Source organism: Mesoplodon densirostris, chromosome 14, assembly GCF_025265405.1.
Source record: "Mesoplodon densirostris isolate mMesDen1 chromosome 14, mMesDen1 primary haplotype, whole genome shotgun sequence".
NCBI lineage: Eukaryota > Metazoa > Chordata > Mammalia > Artiodactyla > Ziphiidae > Mesoplodon > Mesoplodon densirostris.
In genome coordinates this window covers 58,123,968-58,141,437 of record NC_082674.1, presented here as the reverse complement: position 1 = coordinate 58,141,437, position 17,470 = coordinate 58,123,968, and the positions used below count along the sequence as shown (strand labels likewise).

Below are 17,470 nucleotides of genomic sequence, written 5' to 3'. Positions count from 1 at the left end.
CTGCGGGTGCTGCGCCGGGGTGACAACTATCTAGATGCGACATGCATTCTGTAGGGGGTCCAAGCCATCACACTGGTGCAAAGATACCTGTCTTCGAGTGCAAACTGATTCCCTCTAGTCCCAGGGCCGGGATTGTCTTTTTTTTTTTTTTTTTTTTTTTTTTTGTGAGGATCCTGGGTGGTTCCGACCTTAAGGCCGCTCATCTGCTCCTCCTCCCCGACGAGGCTCCCACTCCAGGGTCCAGGGCTCCCTTCGCCCAGTGCTCGCGCACCCCTCGCATTTCCTCCCTCCCGGGGCACCCTCGTATTTCCTCCTTCTCCTCCCGGCCCTGCCTCTCCCCCCTTCACCCTCCCACCCCGCCCGCCTGCAGCCACATGACAGGAAGGGCTCCGCCACACGACGTCACCAGCGTCCGCGCCCCCGCCCCCGCGCTCCCCCCGCCCCGCACGCAGGGGGCGACCGGCGGAGGGGCGAACGTGGTCGGCGCGCTCCGAGCTCCCCAACCAGAGCTCGCCAGAGCGCCGCCACGGCGGCCGCCGCCGAGCCGGCGCGCGGGTTCCCGGATGTGCGGCGCTCGCAGAAGCCCCGCCTCCGCTGCCGGCTCCGCGCGCGCCCCCGCCCTCCGCCCAGCGCGCCGCTGCGCTCCGCTTTCCCCTCCCTGTTCCGCCCTCCCCCTTTTTCGTGCCTTGAGGTTGCGGGTCAGCGCGAGCCACTGCAGTGAGTCCGTTACGGCTCCTGCGCGGGCGCGAGCACGAGCGCGAGGCTGCAGCCCCCGAGCCTCCTGGCCCCCTTTCCCCCCCGTTTCTGTCTCTCCCCCTTCTCGCCGTCTCTCCTCCCGCGCTCTCCTTCTCTGAATCTCGACCTTAATTTCTCTTCTCCCTGCCCGATCCCGCGTGCCCAGTCACCCGGCCGGCGCGGTCCCCGCTGCGCCGCCTCCCCTCCCCCAGCCCGCACCCCCTCCCCCGCGGGCGTCCCGAGGGCCGCAGCCGCCCCAGCCGACCGTAGTTGGGCCGCCGCCGCCGCAGCTTCCTGCGGGAGCCAGTCTGAGCGCCGACACTCCTCCGCGCGAGCGAGCCGCCGACCGCCCAGCAAAATGGTGAGCCTTTGGCTTCCCCACGCACCATCGCTCCCCGCCCGCCGCTTCCAGGGGCGGGGGCGAGTCCGGACGCCCCGGGGCGGCTTCCCCCGGTGGAAAATTCGAGAGACCCGAGAGAGCCCCAGCGGCCCGGGGGCGGCGGGCGGCCTATTGACAGCACGGCGGGGCCCCGCCGCCCGCCCCCAGGCCTCCGCGGGGCGCCCCTCCGCACCACCGCCCCCCGCGCCCCCGGGATTCCGCCCCTGCCTCGACCCCCTGCTGCCTGGGCCGTCCGCTCCGGACAGTCCTCAGATCGGCCTGCCTTCCCTTTCCCCGGACCCTCTTCCACGTGGAGCCCCCCCCTCACCCCCAGACTCACTCTCTCAAGTTCGGGGAGATTCCGGAATCCTATGGAAATCATGTGTGGCAAATGGCCCTTTATATAAGACCCACTTTCTCTCCAGGGCTGCTCTTTCTCCCACTCATACTCTGTTTTCAAGCAGCGAGCCTTGGAAGCAATCCTGCCTTACTTCCCCCTCTCCAGTTCGTGTTTATTTCACTGCTGTTTGCAAACGTACGAGGTTTTTTGTTTTTTGGTTGTTTTTCGCTGCTGCTTTACTCTGCAGTGGCGAACCGGAGAGGTCTAAGGTGTAGATTCATGAAAACAAGTCTAAACTTGGTTTGTGATAAACGGAGATACTTGTTTTTTAGTGCTTACTTACTGCCAAGGGTTTTTCGTTTTCTTTGTTACCTTCGTAAGTCTCTCTTGTGCTGGTTGTTTTTGAATCATGGCGATTTAAATTTGTCTTTCCTTAGCCTCACATTAATCCCTAGGTAGAATTCATTGCTGTAGTGTTTCCGACCGACGCTAGGGGTGTGTCTCCCGCCTCTGTCACTGTAGCCAAGAAATCAACGACGCCCTTTTAGCCTGTTACCCTACCGGTTTTCTCGCTCCGGCTAGCCGGTGCAGTTTCCTCTTTGTAATCAAGAATTGCATGCATAGTAGAAAAAGTTTGCAGTGCTTTTTCATCTGTATCAGATATCCGAACAGGTGATTTGGTCGTTAGGCTTTTTCTATAAGTCTTTAAACAGTTGTCCGAAGATTTTTCGACGGATTGCTTGGCGTAATGTCTTGCACCTTGTAATTGCATTTATTTCACCTTGTATGTAGAATTTAAGCATTTCAAAATAGAGCGGTGGGTGAGTGAAGAGAGAAATTCTGTGGACTGCAACTTGGGATCAATTTGTGTGATTGCGGGGGAAGAAAGTGACATTAGTCAAGTAAGTCAGCTTTTATTTAAAACAGGACAAATGATTAAGTGCACCTATTAGTGTCCTTAAAATTCAGATTAGGAGCAGACTTAATAAATGATTAGTGGTTTTGATATGTAGAGGAAGTTTTACCCTGCCAACTTTGGAGGCAGCTCAGAGACGATTTTGGCCTTCAGAGTCAAAACTTAGGCTTTTCGAGACTTACAGAAAACAAGTTAGAGCGGAGCCATTCATACTGCAGCCTTTTTTTTTTTTTTTTTTGCATAATCTTTTGGAGTTATGAATTGAACTTTAGTGCTTTAATACAACTTCTTTATACATGTATTTTACCTGAAGGTGCAGATCTTGAAGATCTTTGTCCAGTGTTTTTACCTCTATTTATAAATGATACGTTTTGAGGAACAGTGACCTAGTCTTGTTGTTTATGCAGTGTATAGCAGAATGATCTGCTTTCCAAATAGTCTTTTTTTTCTTGAACAATAGGCTGAATTTTGAAAATTCTCTTTTAGGTCTTAAATTTATCTTCCTGATACTCAGTGTTTCCTTATTTTTCAAAAATACTTTTAAAATCACCGTATGAGATTTTTTTCTTCCAGGTCATTATTTCTCTCTTCTTTACAGTTTCCTTTTTAGTATTTATTTTCTGATTCACTCTTGGCTTTTTTTCCTGCAGTCCTCTCAATAACATTTCAGGACATAATTTGCTGTGACAGTGGCCCCTCAACTTTTAGGATTATGTTGGTCTGCTGAATATAGCACTGGTTCGAAAGTGTCAGGACTGTAGCTCAACTCTGCCATATGGAATATTGATTAATTCAAATAAATTGGACTTTGGAGTGATCTGGTTCATTTATCTTGTTAATTGGGCATACAGTTCTGAAAACTTTCATTCCCTTTGGAAAATCTTTATAACTTTTACTGAGTATTATGGACATACATTTTTGTCAACAGATTTTAATTTCTGAATATCAGTGATTAATTCAAGTAAGGGGAAAGTAAAAAGGCTTAGAGATTGAATTGAGCCTATCAGGAATCTTTTTTGACAGGTATTAATTTTACTTGCTACCTTAAAAGTAGCCTACTTCTTTTTTTCCTGTTATATCCCTTCATCTCTATTTGGGTCTTATTAAACTGTTGAGCAGGTGGGCTGAAAATTATGCATATGCATATAAAAATGTGAGTACTGAGCTCCGAAGAATTTTTCTTGAACCATTAATGGTCAGTTGTCTATGATTAAATAAATAAATGGATGTTTATTTATTGAAATAAATATATCATCACAATATTTTCTCTAGGTAGGTATGTGTAGTTTTAGATAGAGTACTTCAGTGTTACTGACACACAGAGGTAAAATAAGAATAAAATAATCAAGTAGAATGTTTAGATGGGTGTGATTGAAAACAGTCTCTCAGTAATTTTTGAAGGAGTAAATTTTGTAGGGGCATTTTTAGAAACAGTTAACTTTTTATGTAACAGATGTAGTTTTTACTGTGTCATTAGTGTAACTCAGAAATATGACCAGGTTTTTTGGTATCTCTTTTTCGTTGGAATAGGTAATACAAATTTTGTTTTGGATGCATATATGAACATAGTGCATAAATAATTAGCTATTCTTTTAAGTTTTGTTTCTTAGGCCAACCTTACATTTCATAAGTGACCTTTTTTGTGTTTTTAAACTTTGTATTACAGTTATCTCCACCATCTGTAAATAGAACCTAAAACACATTTATTGCTGTCTACAATAACTGCACTTGGAGTTGTACCCAGCATATTTTAGTTTGGATTCTCTGACCAAGAAAGGCTACTTCAGAAAAAACCAAGCAACCTGTCTTATGGCCAGCAGAATTAAAATTCAGGTCAATCATAAAGAGAAAATTTCTCCATTTACTATGTCCCATAGTGGTTAAGAAAATAAAAGGGTTCAGAGTACAAGGTAAAGAAGCTGACTAAGGGTCAGTCAGCAATGAGAGAGGGACAGACAAGTGTGGGAGGCTCAGGCATCTGTCGTAGGTTGTAAGGCAAGCAAAAGTACAAGGCAGTGTAAGAAGTCAGCTTGGGCCAGGAGGATTAAGCGAGTCAGACAGACCGTGGGCCCAGAGTCGGGGCAGTCTGCAGGGATTCGTTCAGATGAACAGATACTTGTAGGTTTCATCTGCATTTCACTGGTTACTGTGCCAGGTTGTGGAGGATATCAAAATGATGAAGGCAGGTTTCCTCCCTTCATTTAAGTAGAGAACATGAGACAACTGCCAATGGGTGTGAAAGAAAGTTAGCATGTTACCATATGAATAATATACACAAAGCTGGACAGAAATTGAGGAAAGAGCAAAATCAGTTTGTTTTGGGATTAGGGGAAGTTTTATGAAGGAGATGACAATTGAGCTGGGTCTAAAAAGATTAGCATTGCAGTAGGCAGAGTCGGAGGTAGCTAGGAAAAGACTCTAAATCCTGGAGCTAGGAAGAGACAACATAGATTTGGAGCACTGACACTCAAAATGTGATTCCTGGACAGCATCAGCATCATCTGGGAACCTGTTAGGGCCCACCCTGAACCAGCTGAGTCTATAACTCCGGGGCTGGGGCCAAGCAGTCTAGATTTATATACCTCTGGGTAGTTCTGATCTGTGCTAAATTTTGAGAGCCACTGTTTAGAGAATAGCATGGAATGTATTTATTTAAATTTTAGTTGAGTGTCTGTTAATATACCTAGCATTGACTATACAAACAGAAGACATAATTATAGTTTCCAAGAAACTTAATCAACTAGGTGAACAAGACAATTATTATGCAGTGTGATATGTGCTATTAACAAACTAAACATGGGGTGTTGTAAGAGCACATGGCAGGGGAGAGGTGTAATCCAAACTGAGGTGGGGATTGGATGGAGAGATGAATGAATGTCACTCAAAGAAAGCTTCATGGAAGAGATGGTGCCTGAGCTGAGGCTTAAAAGGATGAATATTTAGCCAGTGGGAAAGACACTCTAGGTAGAAAGCTTTATGTTTAAAGCCACTGAGGCATGAATATATAAGCCAGTTAAGCATGGCTGGAGGGTAGGGGGGTAGGGTGGAATGGAGAGAGAGGGTGGTCAGGTAGATTGATGCGGGATCCTAGAAGGGTTTGCATATCACATGAAGGAATTAATATTTTTTTCCTTAAAGCCTGTGGGAAGTTATTGTTTTTAAGCAGGAGAATGACATCATCTCATGTACTGTTTTAGAGAGATCAGTCTTATGGTCATGTGGATAAAATAGGATAGCTGAATGTAGACATGGGGACCAATTAAAAAATTATTACTGTAAAGTGAGATAATAAGGACCTGAAAGAACGTAATAACAGTGCAGATGGAGAGGAGGGACCATGTATGAGGCACATTTAGGAGGCAGAAGATAGGACTTGGTGACTTGGATTATGGGGAAGGAAGGGGTGAATCTTGCTGTGGCTTCTGGCTTGGGTGACTGGATAGATAATACTGCCATCCACTCAGCAAATATTTTTCAAGAGCCTATGTACTTGGGTAAGATTTGATTCGAGGGATACACTAGAATGCTATTCCACCCTCAAGAAACATCCAGCTTTCTGGGTTGACTGTTGTTTCATCTCTAGTCTTCTCTTATCATTTGGTAATTAATGCTTAGAATGCTCTGTTGCAAGAGTCTAAGTTCAATAAGATAGAGTGTTGTGAAATATTAACAGTGCCTGCTGCATAGATATCATGGTCTAGGAGATAGCAGAAGGAACCTGACAGCCTGGAGGTAGGAAGAGGCAGCATATGTTTGAGCAGTGATTCTCAGAATATGGATCCTGAACTAGCAGCATCAGCATCATCTGGAAACTTGTTAGAAATGCACATTCTCTGTCTAGGAGATACAGGAGAAGTAGATTTAGGGGTGGTGATGATTTCTACCTTGGACATGGTGAATTTAAAGTAGTCATGGGGGGACTTCCCTGGTTGCGCAGTGATTGGGAGTCCGCCTGCCAATGCGGAGGACACGGGTTCGGGCCCTGGTCCGGGAGGGTCCTACGTGCGGTGGAGCAGCTAGGCCCGTGTGCCACGACTGCTGAGGCCTGCGCGCCTGGAGCCCGTGCTCCGCAGCAGGAGTGGTCCCCGCTCGCCGCAGCTGGAGAAAGCCCGCGTGCACCAACGGAGACCCAACGCAGCCAAAAATAAAAATAAAAAAGTTGATATAAAATAAATAAATAAAGTAGTTATGGGACACCTAGGTGGATATGACCAACACGTAATTGGCTATATCTGGATCTGGAAGAGAAATCTGGGCTTATCTTAAAGATTTGAGTGTTGTGTGTATTTGTTCTAGGTAGTAATTGAAGCCATGAAGCTGAATGAAATCCCATAGAGAAAGAATATAAAGCGATAAGAGAAGAGGACAAACCCTAAAGAACACTGCATTTAAGAGGCAGGTAGGAGATGAGGAACCTGTCAGTGTTGTCTGAGAATAAAAAGGTAGTTGGAAAATTAGCTGAGTGATGGCATATTTGAAGGAGTCAGCAGTGTCTAGATTTTGCAGAGATCAGGAAAGAGAAGAACTGAAAAGTGTCTTTTGGGGACTTCCCTGGTGGCACAGTGGTTAAGAATCTGCCTGCCAATGCAGGGGACACGGATTCGAGCCCTGGTCCAGGAAGATCCCACATGCCACGGAGCAACTAAGCCCGTGCGCCACAACTACAGAGCCCGCACATCTAGAGCCGGTGCTCCGCATCAAGAGAAGACACGGCAGCGAGAAGCCCACACACCGCAACGAAGAGTAGCCCCCGCTCTCTGCAACTAGAGAAAGCCCATGTGCAGCAACAAAGACCCAATGCCGCCAAATAAATAAATAAATAAATAAATAAATAGTGACTGTACCAATTTACATTCCCACTAACAGTGTACTAGGGTTCCCTTAAAAAAAAAAAAAGTGTCTTTTGGAGGGATCAGAAGAGTTCTGGTGACTTTGGCAATAGTACAGAAAAACACCATTTTGTACTGGTAGCAAGGAAAGCCAGGATCCTGTGAATTGAGTAATAAATGGGTAGCCAGAGATTGAGTATAGACTGTTCTTTAATGCTTTGACTTAAGGAGAGATGATGAAAGTTAGAAAATTTAGGTTTGAGGAAGAATTTATTTTGGGGGTTAAGGGAACAAGCCAGGAAGGAGGGAGCAGTTGAAGACTCAAAGAGAAAAGATGGAATTCTTAATAGTTTGAGGGCCCCAGGGAGGTAGGAGGGTATATGAGTCTCCTTAGACAAGAGGAGAGATTTTTCTCATCCATTAACATGGGAGAGAAGGAGATAAAAACTATTATAGAGGTCAGAATCTCTGAGACAGCAACTTCAATTAAGCCCTAGGTAATGAAAATAAAATTGCAAAGAAATGTAAACTGAGAATGCAGAGGCCTTGTCTTTGTCTTTTCATTGTTATATTCCAAATACTTGATATATGATAGGTAATTAAGTAGCGTTTGAAGAAGGAATATATGGACAAATAAGTAGAATAAAGGAGTAAGTGCTGATGAGACAGTGGAGGCAGTGAGTGTCAGTTTTGAGACATTTATGGAAAAATGGACAAAGAAAAGTTAACTCTAGTGGTTTACAGTTGAGGTAAATTCTTTGCAGGATAGGAGATGTCAGGTTTTTTTTTTTTTCTTTTTTTTTTTGCGGTACGCGGGCCTCTCACTGCTGTGCCGTCTCCCGTTGCGGAGCACAGGCTCCGGACGCGCAGGCTCAGCGGCCATGGCTCACGGGCCCAGCCGCTCCGCGGCATGTGGGATCTTCCCGGACCGGGCCACGAACCCGTGTCCCCTGCATCAGCAGGCAGACTCTCAACCACTGCGCCACCAGGGAAGCCCGATGTCAGTAGTTTTATTTTTATTTTTTGTCCGCGTTGGGTCTTCGTTGCAGCGCACGGGCTTTCTCTAGTTGCGGCGAGGGGGGCTACTCTTCAATGCGGTGCACGGGCTTCTCATTGCGGTGGCTTCTCTTGTTGCAGAGCACGGGCTCTAGGCACATGGGCTTCAGTAGCTGTGGTACGCAAGCTCAGTAGTTGTGGCTCGCGGGCTCTAGAGCGCAGGCTCGGTATTTGTGGCACACGGACTTTGTTGCTCCGTGGCATGTGGGATCTTCCTGGACCAGGGCTCAAACCTGTGTCCCCTGCATTGGCAGGCGGATTCTTAACCACTGAGCCACCAGGAAAGTCCCAATGTCAGTATTCTTTAGAGTTAGAAGAGAAGCAGGGAGAGGGATCTGTGAGGAAGAGGATGATTAGTGGAATGAGCCTTAGAAGTGGTAGAAAGAAGATGGGTAAAAGGAAAGGAGGGACATCAAAAAAGAGGGGAAAAAACAAGGTGAGGAGAGTAGGCCATGACGACAGGTATGTTTTAATAATGGAGTTCAAACTAGGTGACCTAAAATCACCTCAGCAACTGGGGGTAGTTTGAGGCAAGATCATCTGCTGAAGTTGAGACTGAGGCTGAGGTGAATGAGGTGAGGCTGAGGGTGAGTAGTGTGGAAAACGATTATAATATAGATTTTGAAAGATTTGATAGGCGGTTAACAGGGTATTAAGTAAACCTTATTCAATAGTAGGTGGACCCAGGACTTAGGAAATTAATCTAGGAAACAGGAGTTTTAACAAGAAAAGAGCTTAATACTTTGTCAGTCTTTGCGTTAGTAATTTCTGATCAAATTACATAGTTCTAAAAGGAACTGTTTTCTGAGTTCAGGTTTTATGGTAAGGGGAACATCTAGTTGAAGATTAATACTCTTAAAACTTTTTTAAAGTTCTAAACACACAATACATTTGCTTAAAAAATAATACCACACTGGGGCTTCCCTGGTGGCGCAGTGGTTGAGAGTCCACCTGCCGATGCAGGGGACACGGGTTCGTGCCCCAGTCCGGGAGGATCCCGCATGCCGCGGAGCGGCTGGGCCCGTGAGCCATGGCCGCTGAGCCTGCGCGTCCAGAGCCTGTGCTCTGCAACGGGAGAGGCCACAACAGTGAGAGGCCCGCGTACCGCAAAAAAAAAAAATAATAAAAATAATACCACACTGAAAGGTATACAATGGAAAGTCTTTCCTGGCCATCCATTCTCCTTGTGTTGATCATTGTTAAGTTTCTTGTATATTCTTCCAAGAAGTTTTTTTTGGTGTGTTCCCCCCATCCTTTTTTTTTAAGCTATGCCAGTATGTGGATTTATTAATTTTTTATAATTTAGCTTTTATTAAGTAAGATTACAAAGGTCAGACTTAAAGAGATTTTTAATGATGTCATGCTCTAGTTTACAAATTACAGGCAGTTTTATTCCAAGGTTTTCAACCATGTTTGAAATGTAAACATTGAGTCAAAAACAACTCAGCATAATTTTTTAAATTAGTTAGCAATTTCATAATGGTTGAGGTTGGTACTTCAGCTAGGGTCTGAACTATGTCAATATTTTTATGAAATTACTCTAGGGAAAATACTGTTTTACTAGAACATTTGTTGTACTTATTTTTCCACTTAGCACCTTATTAACAACATAGATAACAAATTTTTAAATTAAAAAGAGAAAATGATCTCTGAAGTGTAGTGGAGAAAGCATCTATTTTATTTCAAGCTTGCCAGATTAAAATTTCTTCCTCACTTTTGCCCTTCCAAATAAATTTTTTATTCAACAGTCCATATTCACTTTCTCCCTTTCCTGATTTTTCCTTGGACTCCCATATCCACTTTGTGGTCATGGGTTGACAGTAATTATAGCTAATGTATAGATCTGGTGCAGGAATGAAATTTTGAAATGAAATGTGACTAATTAATGTTTCTGGGTTTGTCTTTGGTTTTTATAGTCTTGTACTATAAAAATATTTAAAACATTTGAAGATTTCTATAGGAAATCCTTTAAAGTTTAGCACAGGTAATTCAGCAAGTCATAGGTTCTTATAGATTAGTTTCTCAGAGTGTTGTTTTGTTAGTTAAAGCCCTTTCTTACCAGTATCATCAGGAGGGCCACATGGTAGCCCCATTGCTATCCCAGAAAACATTTCTGTGAGATAGCACTTTGACTTGTGTTCTGGGAGCATTATTAAATTCATCTGTGCTCTAGCCAGGTCTCTCTGGACTTTTGTGAACAATACAGAGAGGTCATTTTTACTTGTATGTTAGAATTAGGTATGCAGGACTTCCCTGGTGACACAGTGGTTAAGAATCCGCCTGCCAATGCAGGGGACGCAGGTTCAAGCCCTGGTCCGGGAAGATCCCACATGCCACGGAGCAGCTAAGCCCGTGCGCTACAACTACTGAGCCTGTGCTCTAGAGCCCACAAGCCACAACTACTGAGCCTGCATGCCACAACTACTGAAGCCCGTGCGCCTAGAGCCCGCGCACCTAGAGCCTGTGCTCCGCAACAAGAGAAGCCACCGCAATGAGAAGCCCGCGCACCGCAATGAAGAGTAGCCCCCGCTCGCCGTAGCTAGAGAAAGCCTGCGTGCAACAGTGAAGGCCCAATGCAGCCAAACATACATACATACATACATTTATTAATTAAAAAAAAGAATTAAGTATGCAGTTTAAAACCTAGGGATGAGAGTGTGAAGCACAGGCACCTACAAAAAGAGTCAAACCTTTACCATTGGCATTGTTAGAGCTGTCTGTTAGCACTTTTATTTATTTGTACTTTATCTAGTGTCAGGGATGGTTTTCTTTCATATGCTCCTGAGTGCAGTGCCACAAGCAACCTCCTATTATAGGCATGCAGTAAGTTGGCATCCAGCTTATTGCATGCCAGCTTGTAAGGCAATCTTTAATTATTTGCTTATAAGGTAATCTTTAATGAAAATTAGAATGTCAGGAAAAACAAGTGCTAATAGGTAAATAAGGGAAATCTGTGATTTTATGTGTGCTCATGTTGCAACTGTTTTCTTAGTAAATAGAATTTCATGAATTATAAACTAGCTCATAGTAATCTTTCTCAAATAGTGAATTTATGAATGAACAGGTATACTTCAGCTCTGCCTTCCTGTCTAGCTGTCATTCTTTCTTTACCGTGATACTTTTGACTCATCTGTATTTGCTTATTTTCTTGTTTTTCAGTCTGCTACAGTCTAGATCTGTGATGTCCAGTTCAGTAGCTGCTAGCTACATGTGGCTATTTAAACTTTAATTTAAATGAATTAAAATGAAATAAAATTGTGAATTCAGTTCTTCACAATATCTACGTTTCAAGTGCTCAGTAGCTGCTTGTGGCTAGTAGTTACTGCATTAGCGCAGATATAGAAGATTTCCAGCATTGCATTAATGTCTGTTAGACAGCGCTGGTCCAGAATGATTACGCATCTGCATTTCACTGAAACTTACTATGTTGGCAGTCCTCTTCTAATTATCAGCATGAGGTTGGGAGTTGGGAAGATTTGACTTTAGATTCTGGTTCTGCCATTTTCTAGCTAAGTGACCTTGAACAAATGCTATAAACTCTCTAGACCTTGTTTAGTACATGTGTAAAATGGGAATCACAGCACCTGAGATAGTGGTGACAGTAGAGGGTGTCTGGAAATCACTCACTAAATGTATTTGGTTCTTCGTTCTTCTTGCTTGACTTCCTGGTTACGTCGGGCCTTGTAGGGAACTCTTCAAATTCTCTCCTCTTCTGGCTTTTGTAACGTTTTCTGCTAGTGGTTCCTCTACCTCTCTGACCACTTTTGATCTTCGTTGCTTGCCTCTCATCTGGCTTTGGTCCAGGGCCCTCTTAAATATGATTGTATCACTTTCCCATTTAAAATCTCATACATTGTAGAGACTAAACCCTTAGCATAGCCTGTAGACTTCATTCGTTCTACTTGCTGTTTACTTCAGCTTCTTCCACCATGTTCTGCTTTCTCTCTATACTATAGCCTCTTAAACCTTACAATTATTCAGTATTTTATGCTATGTTTGTTCTTCCATCTGTTTATTCTACTCTCAGAACCTTTTGCATGGACTATGTTTGGAATGCCTCAAAAGTCCTTCAGGTAAGTGACTGAGCCTCCCACCCCCATGCCAGGTCAGGCCATGTTCCTGTGTTATACTCTTTTAGTAACTTTATGTCTTTGTAGCACATGATTAATTAGCCCTATAGGTGTTTGGCTGTTTTCTGTCTCCCCATGATATAATGTGAGTTCTGTGGGAGTGGGCATCATGGCTGTCTTGTTCTTCCATACACCCCTAACTGCCAGTGTAGGCTCGTATGTATTATATAAATATTTATTGAATGAGTGAATTGAGTAAATGCATGAATTCTTTGTTTATTCTCAAAGTTTCATCATCTCCTAGGTACTGATGATTCATATTTTCAGCCCACATCATTCTCTTCTTCTCTAGTCCAGAGTTCTAACTGCTTACTTGATATTTATCTAAATAAGGATGTCTGTAAGACGCCTCAGACTCAACGTAACAAAAACCACATGCATTATATTATCTTCATATTCATGCTTCATTATTCCCTAATTTTTCTTAATGGAAACAGTATCTGTCCATTTACTCCTATCTGGAAACCTGGTGTATACGTTTTACTCCCCTTCGCCACTACCTAAAGCAATCATCAGTTACAGTCTGTACTAAAAGTATGACACAGAACACCTCCTGACCTGGTTTGGCGGTGGGAGGCTTAGTCACTCACTTGAGGGACTTTTGAGGCATTCCAGTCTGGCTCACATACTGTCCATAAAGAGGAAAACATACTTAACAACGTTCCCAGCATATTAATGTTTCCTGCCGTAAGCAGTGGCAGCTGAATCTAAAATACACTAACACAGCTGAAAGCAGCAAGCTACTGAAGAATAGAGTTCTGTATACTCTATCCATATACCACATTCTTCCTCTTGACTGATTTTGGCCATTTATCTGTGTTGAAAGAATTTATTGCACATTTCCCCCAGATGTTTGTGCATTTTTTCTTCGTTTCTGTAACTTAGCTTCAAATACCCTTTACACTTTTTTCTATTACATTTAATCCTCAAACAACGTGGGTTTGAACTATGTGTGTCTACTTACTTAACACGCAAATTGTTTTCAATAACTACAGTACTGTGAGCGTGGGGGTTGGTTGAACCTGCAGATGCGAACTGCGGATACTGAGGGCTGACTATGGGGCTGGAGCATCTGCGGACTTTGGTGTCTGTGGCAGGTCCTGGAAGCAATTCCTGTGAATACTGAGGGACAGCTGTACTTTGTTTGAGCTGTGCCTTTAGAAAGTGCCAGGCTTATTAGTTACTTAGCACATCTTTAACTATGTTAATATGCTTATTAGGATTCTTGTTGGTTTTGTTAATACTCTGGTTACAGAGTTGCACAGGTTTTGAGTGTCTTGCTTCCAACTCTTTTCCTTAAGCCATGTTATTTTTAATGTGCGACTGTTTGTTTTAATGTGTAGTTTTAAGAACATGGAGATTTTTCAGGAACATAAGTATCATGTTATGGTAAATGTGTCCTGTCATTTAGATCCCCAAATATCTCTTGAATCAAATTCTTCTTTATCCCCGCTGCCACTGGCCTCATTGCAGTTTCATTTATTTCTCACCTGGACTATTTCTGTAGCCTACTTGAGGCTTTGCTCTTTTTACCTCCAAGTTCTTCTTCATTCTGTCTTCCATACTGCCACTCATTTTTCTTCTGAAAAGGAAATCTAGTGTCACTACCTGATTTAAAAGTCAGTGACATATCTTCAGAATTAAACATTTAAACTCCTTTTCATGGCACTCATGTTCTGATCCTTATTTCTAGCCAGGCTTATGCTATAACCAAGTCAAACTACTTGGTTCTCAAATGCCTCATCATTTTTCACTTATTGGTGCCTTTGTATGTACTTTTTTTTCCCCACCTGAATGTCCTTCCGCTTGCTTTCTCTGTCTGGCAAACATCAAGATCCTGTCCCAGTTGCATTTCCCAGCTCCTCCAGGCAATCAGTGGCCATTTGTAAGTAACTGTCGTTATAGTACACCCCATATTTCATTGTGTTTCATTGCCTCCTCTACCAAGCCATGGGCAGAGCATGCATTTTTATTCATCTTGGTAAAGCCAGTTCCCTGTGTAGTATCTCTCATGGAATGTAAATGTTAATGCAGGATGGGTAGGTAGGCACTTGTCCTGGTGGCTTGGGAAGCTGAGGTGCAACTGAATTAGTTATATCTGTCGTCTAGGGATAGGGAGGTCTTTGAAAGTCCTGTGAATAAACAGAAAGCACAGGTGTGTTAGGCACAATGGGAAAGTTACCAAAAAGGAAATTGCTGTTGATTCTAAAAGTTATAGGACTCTTTTATGCTTTAAGATTCTTTTTACATATCTGAGTAAAGTGTCAGTTATATGTGAGAGTGTTACTTTCATTTGTTAAATGGTAAGCAAACTTTTTCATAAATAACACTCAAAATTTATAAAGAATGTTTAATTTTGTTCACTTAAAGTGATTTATCTTAACATTTTCTAGATGTATTCTAGAACAGCTGGTAAAGGGGGACTGAGACTCTAAATCTTTGATTTCTTAATTTAGCAAACATACTACATATATCAAACATAGTGTTAGGTGCAGAGATGTCAGGAAAAAATAAATAGCCCCAAAGACTTCACAGCATAGATTGAGTCAGGCATGTAGAGGGAAAAATTTTAATACAATGTAAGTGCTTCAGTAGAGCTATTAGAAGGTGCTAGATTTCTTCTGATCACTCTGCTTGACCAGTTTAAACTTAACATGTAGCAGCTCTTTGGACATTTTATTATTCATTTTAGTCACATTACTCATCTCATAGAGTTGTATAATGTCAGGCAGTTACTTAAGTGCTGAAAGAATACTGCAATCACTTTGTTGTGGATTATGGTGCTTTTTTTTGAAGTGCAGTTGATTTACAGTGTTGTGCCACTCTCTGCTGCACAACAAAGTGACTCAGTTATACTACTCATATAGACATACTATTTTCATATTCTTTTCCATTTTATGGTTTATCGATTATATTGCTTTTAATGCATTATATTTGATACTATGAGACATACTATGATGTGGTAGAACACACATGGGATATAGAATTGGAAGACCTATACTGGAGGATTATATATATATATATCTGTAAAATAGCCACAAGACTGCCTGATTTAGAGTTCTGGTGAGTATTGGGTAAGTTAGTACCTAAGATGTTTGATAAAGTGCAAAATACTGTTTACATTTTTAAAAATCAAACTACTGAAAACTAGTATGTAGTGTTCTAGGCAGATCTAGCTTTCATAATCACTTCATTCTAATTTCTGTATAGCTCTGTCCAGTAATGTGCTTATTGACAAAGTAGAAAATGTATCAGAATGTTTTGGATTACAAGTAACAGTATCCTCCCATCTAAAAGTGGCCTAAATAATAAGGAATGTATTATTTCACAGAATAAGAAGCCCAGAGCCAGACAGTTACAGGGTAGTTTAGCAGTTCATCAGTTTCATCAGAGACATAAGTCCAGTGTATTTTAGAGCTCTGCATGTCAGGAGAGGGCTGTCATAATTTGACACTACCATCTGGCTGAAGAAGAGCAGGGAACACTTCCTCAAATTCTCTTTATTAGAGTGGAAAAACTTTCTTGCAAGTCTCATAGCAAGTTCTTTCTTAGATCTCATTGTGTTTTTCATGTTTTTTGCATACCACAAAAAAGACCAAATTCCTTATTCAGGCAGCTGAGTTTTTATTAGCTGGCTAGCTTACTTTATATCACCAGAGGATAGGCCTTATAGTACTAAAAACAGCCTCATCAATATTTTATTTGGTACTCTGAACAAAAGTGGCAGATTTTTGATGGGAACATTGGCAGTGAGAATTATATCTGGCTTCTGATGTTATACTGTACCTCTTCCCTCACCAATACATAGCTGTCACACCGTGTTGTCAGCCTCATTAGCACAAATATTTTCTGTACCAAGTTTACCATAACCAAAATCGTAGATCTGATAAGATACTTCTACCCAGAATATATAACAAATTCTTAAAACTAAACAATAAAGACAGCCCAACTAAAAAATTGGTAAAGGATTTGAATAGACATTTCTCCAGAGAAGACAAACAAATGTCCAGTAAACACATGAAAAGATGCGCAACATCATTAGTCATTAGGGAAATACAAATCAAAACCACAGTGAGATACCACTTAACACCCCGCTAGCATGGCTGTAATCAAAAAGACCAGGTAACTGTTGAAGATGTGGAGAAATTGGAACCCTCATAACATTGCTGGTGGGAATGTAAATGGTTGTAGCTGCTTTAGAAAACAGTTCCTCAAAATGTTAAACACGGAGTTGCCGTAAGACCTGGTAATTCCATTCCTAAGTATATACTCATAAGACATAAAATGAAAAACACGTACACAAATGTTCCAGAATAGCCCCCCAAATGGGAACAGTTCAAATGTCCATTAACCGATGAATAAAATGTGGTATATCCATATAACGAAGCATTATTTGGCCGTAAAAAGAAATGTATTGATTTTTGCTTCAACATGGATGAATCTTGAAAATATTCTGCTGAGTAAAAGAAACCAGTTACAAAAGAACACATATTGTATGATTCCATTAATATGTAATATCCAAAATAGGCAAATATGTAGAAGAGACAGACGGTTAGATTAGTGGTTGTCTGTGGCTGGGGTGAAGCTGGGAAATGGGAGTGACTGCCAGTGGATATGGACTTTCTTTTTGGGGTGATGAAAATGCTCTAAATTTAATTGTGGTAATGACTGCAGAGCTCAATGTACTAAAAACCACTGAATTGTACACTTTAGATGGTTGAATTGTATGGTATATGAATTATATCTCAATAAAGCTATTATTTTAAAAAAACCCTTACAAAGCTGTAGTAATCAAAACAGTACGGTGTTGGCATAAAAACAGACAAATAGATCAATGGAACAGAATAGAGAGCCCAGAAATAAACCTATGCATCCATGGTCAATAAATTTAGGGCAGAGGAACCAAGAATATAAAATGGGGGAAAGGACAGTCTCTTCAATAAATGGTGTTGGGAAAACTGGACCACTATCTTACACCATACACAAAAATCAACTCAAAATTGTTTAAAGACTTGAACATAAAGCCTGAAACCATAAAATTACTAGAAGAAAACATAGGCAATAAGCTCCTTGATATCAGTCTTG

The 17,470-nt window shown here is 42.1% G+C and overlaps 1 protein-coding gene across 2 annotated transcripts in view; it reads left to right on the top strand.

The window, feature by feature from the left end:
* Positions 1-672: 672 nt before the first annotated feature.
* PPP3R1 (protein phosphatase 3 regulatory subunit B, alpha) overlaps positions 673-17,470 on the top strand; it is a 59,121-nt gene continuing 42,323 nt past the window's right edge. The window contains exons 1-2 of one of the 2 annotated variants that reach the window (XM_060116833.1): positions 673-1,096; positions 6,667-6,769. Coding sequence is in view for 1 of the 2 variants with exons in the window: in XM_060116834.1 (XP_059972817.1) it covers positions 1,094-1,096 (3 nt within the window). In the remaining variant the exon portion in view is untranslated. The remainder of the gene's footprint in view (positions 1,097-6,666; positions 6,770-17,470) is intronic. The other variant, XM_060116834.1, reaches the window with a different exon arrangement.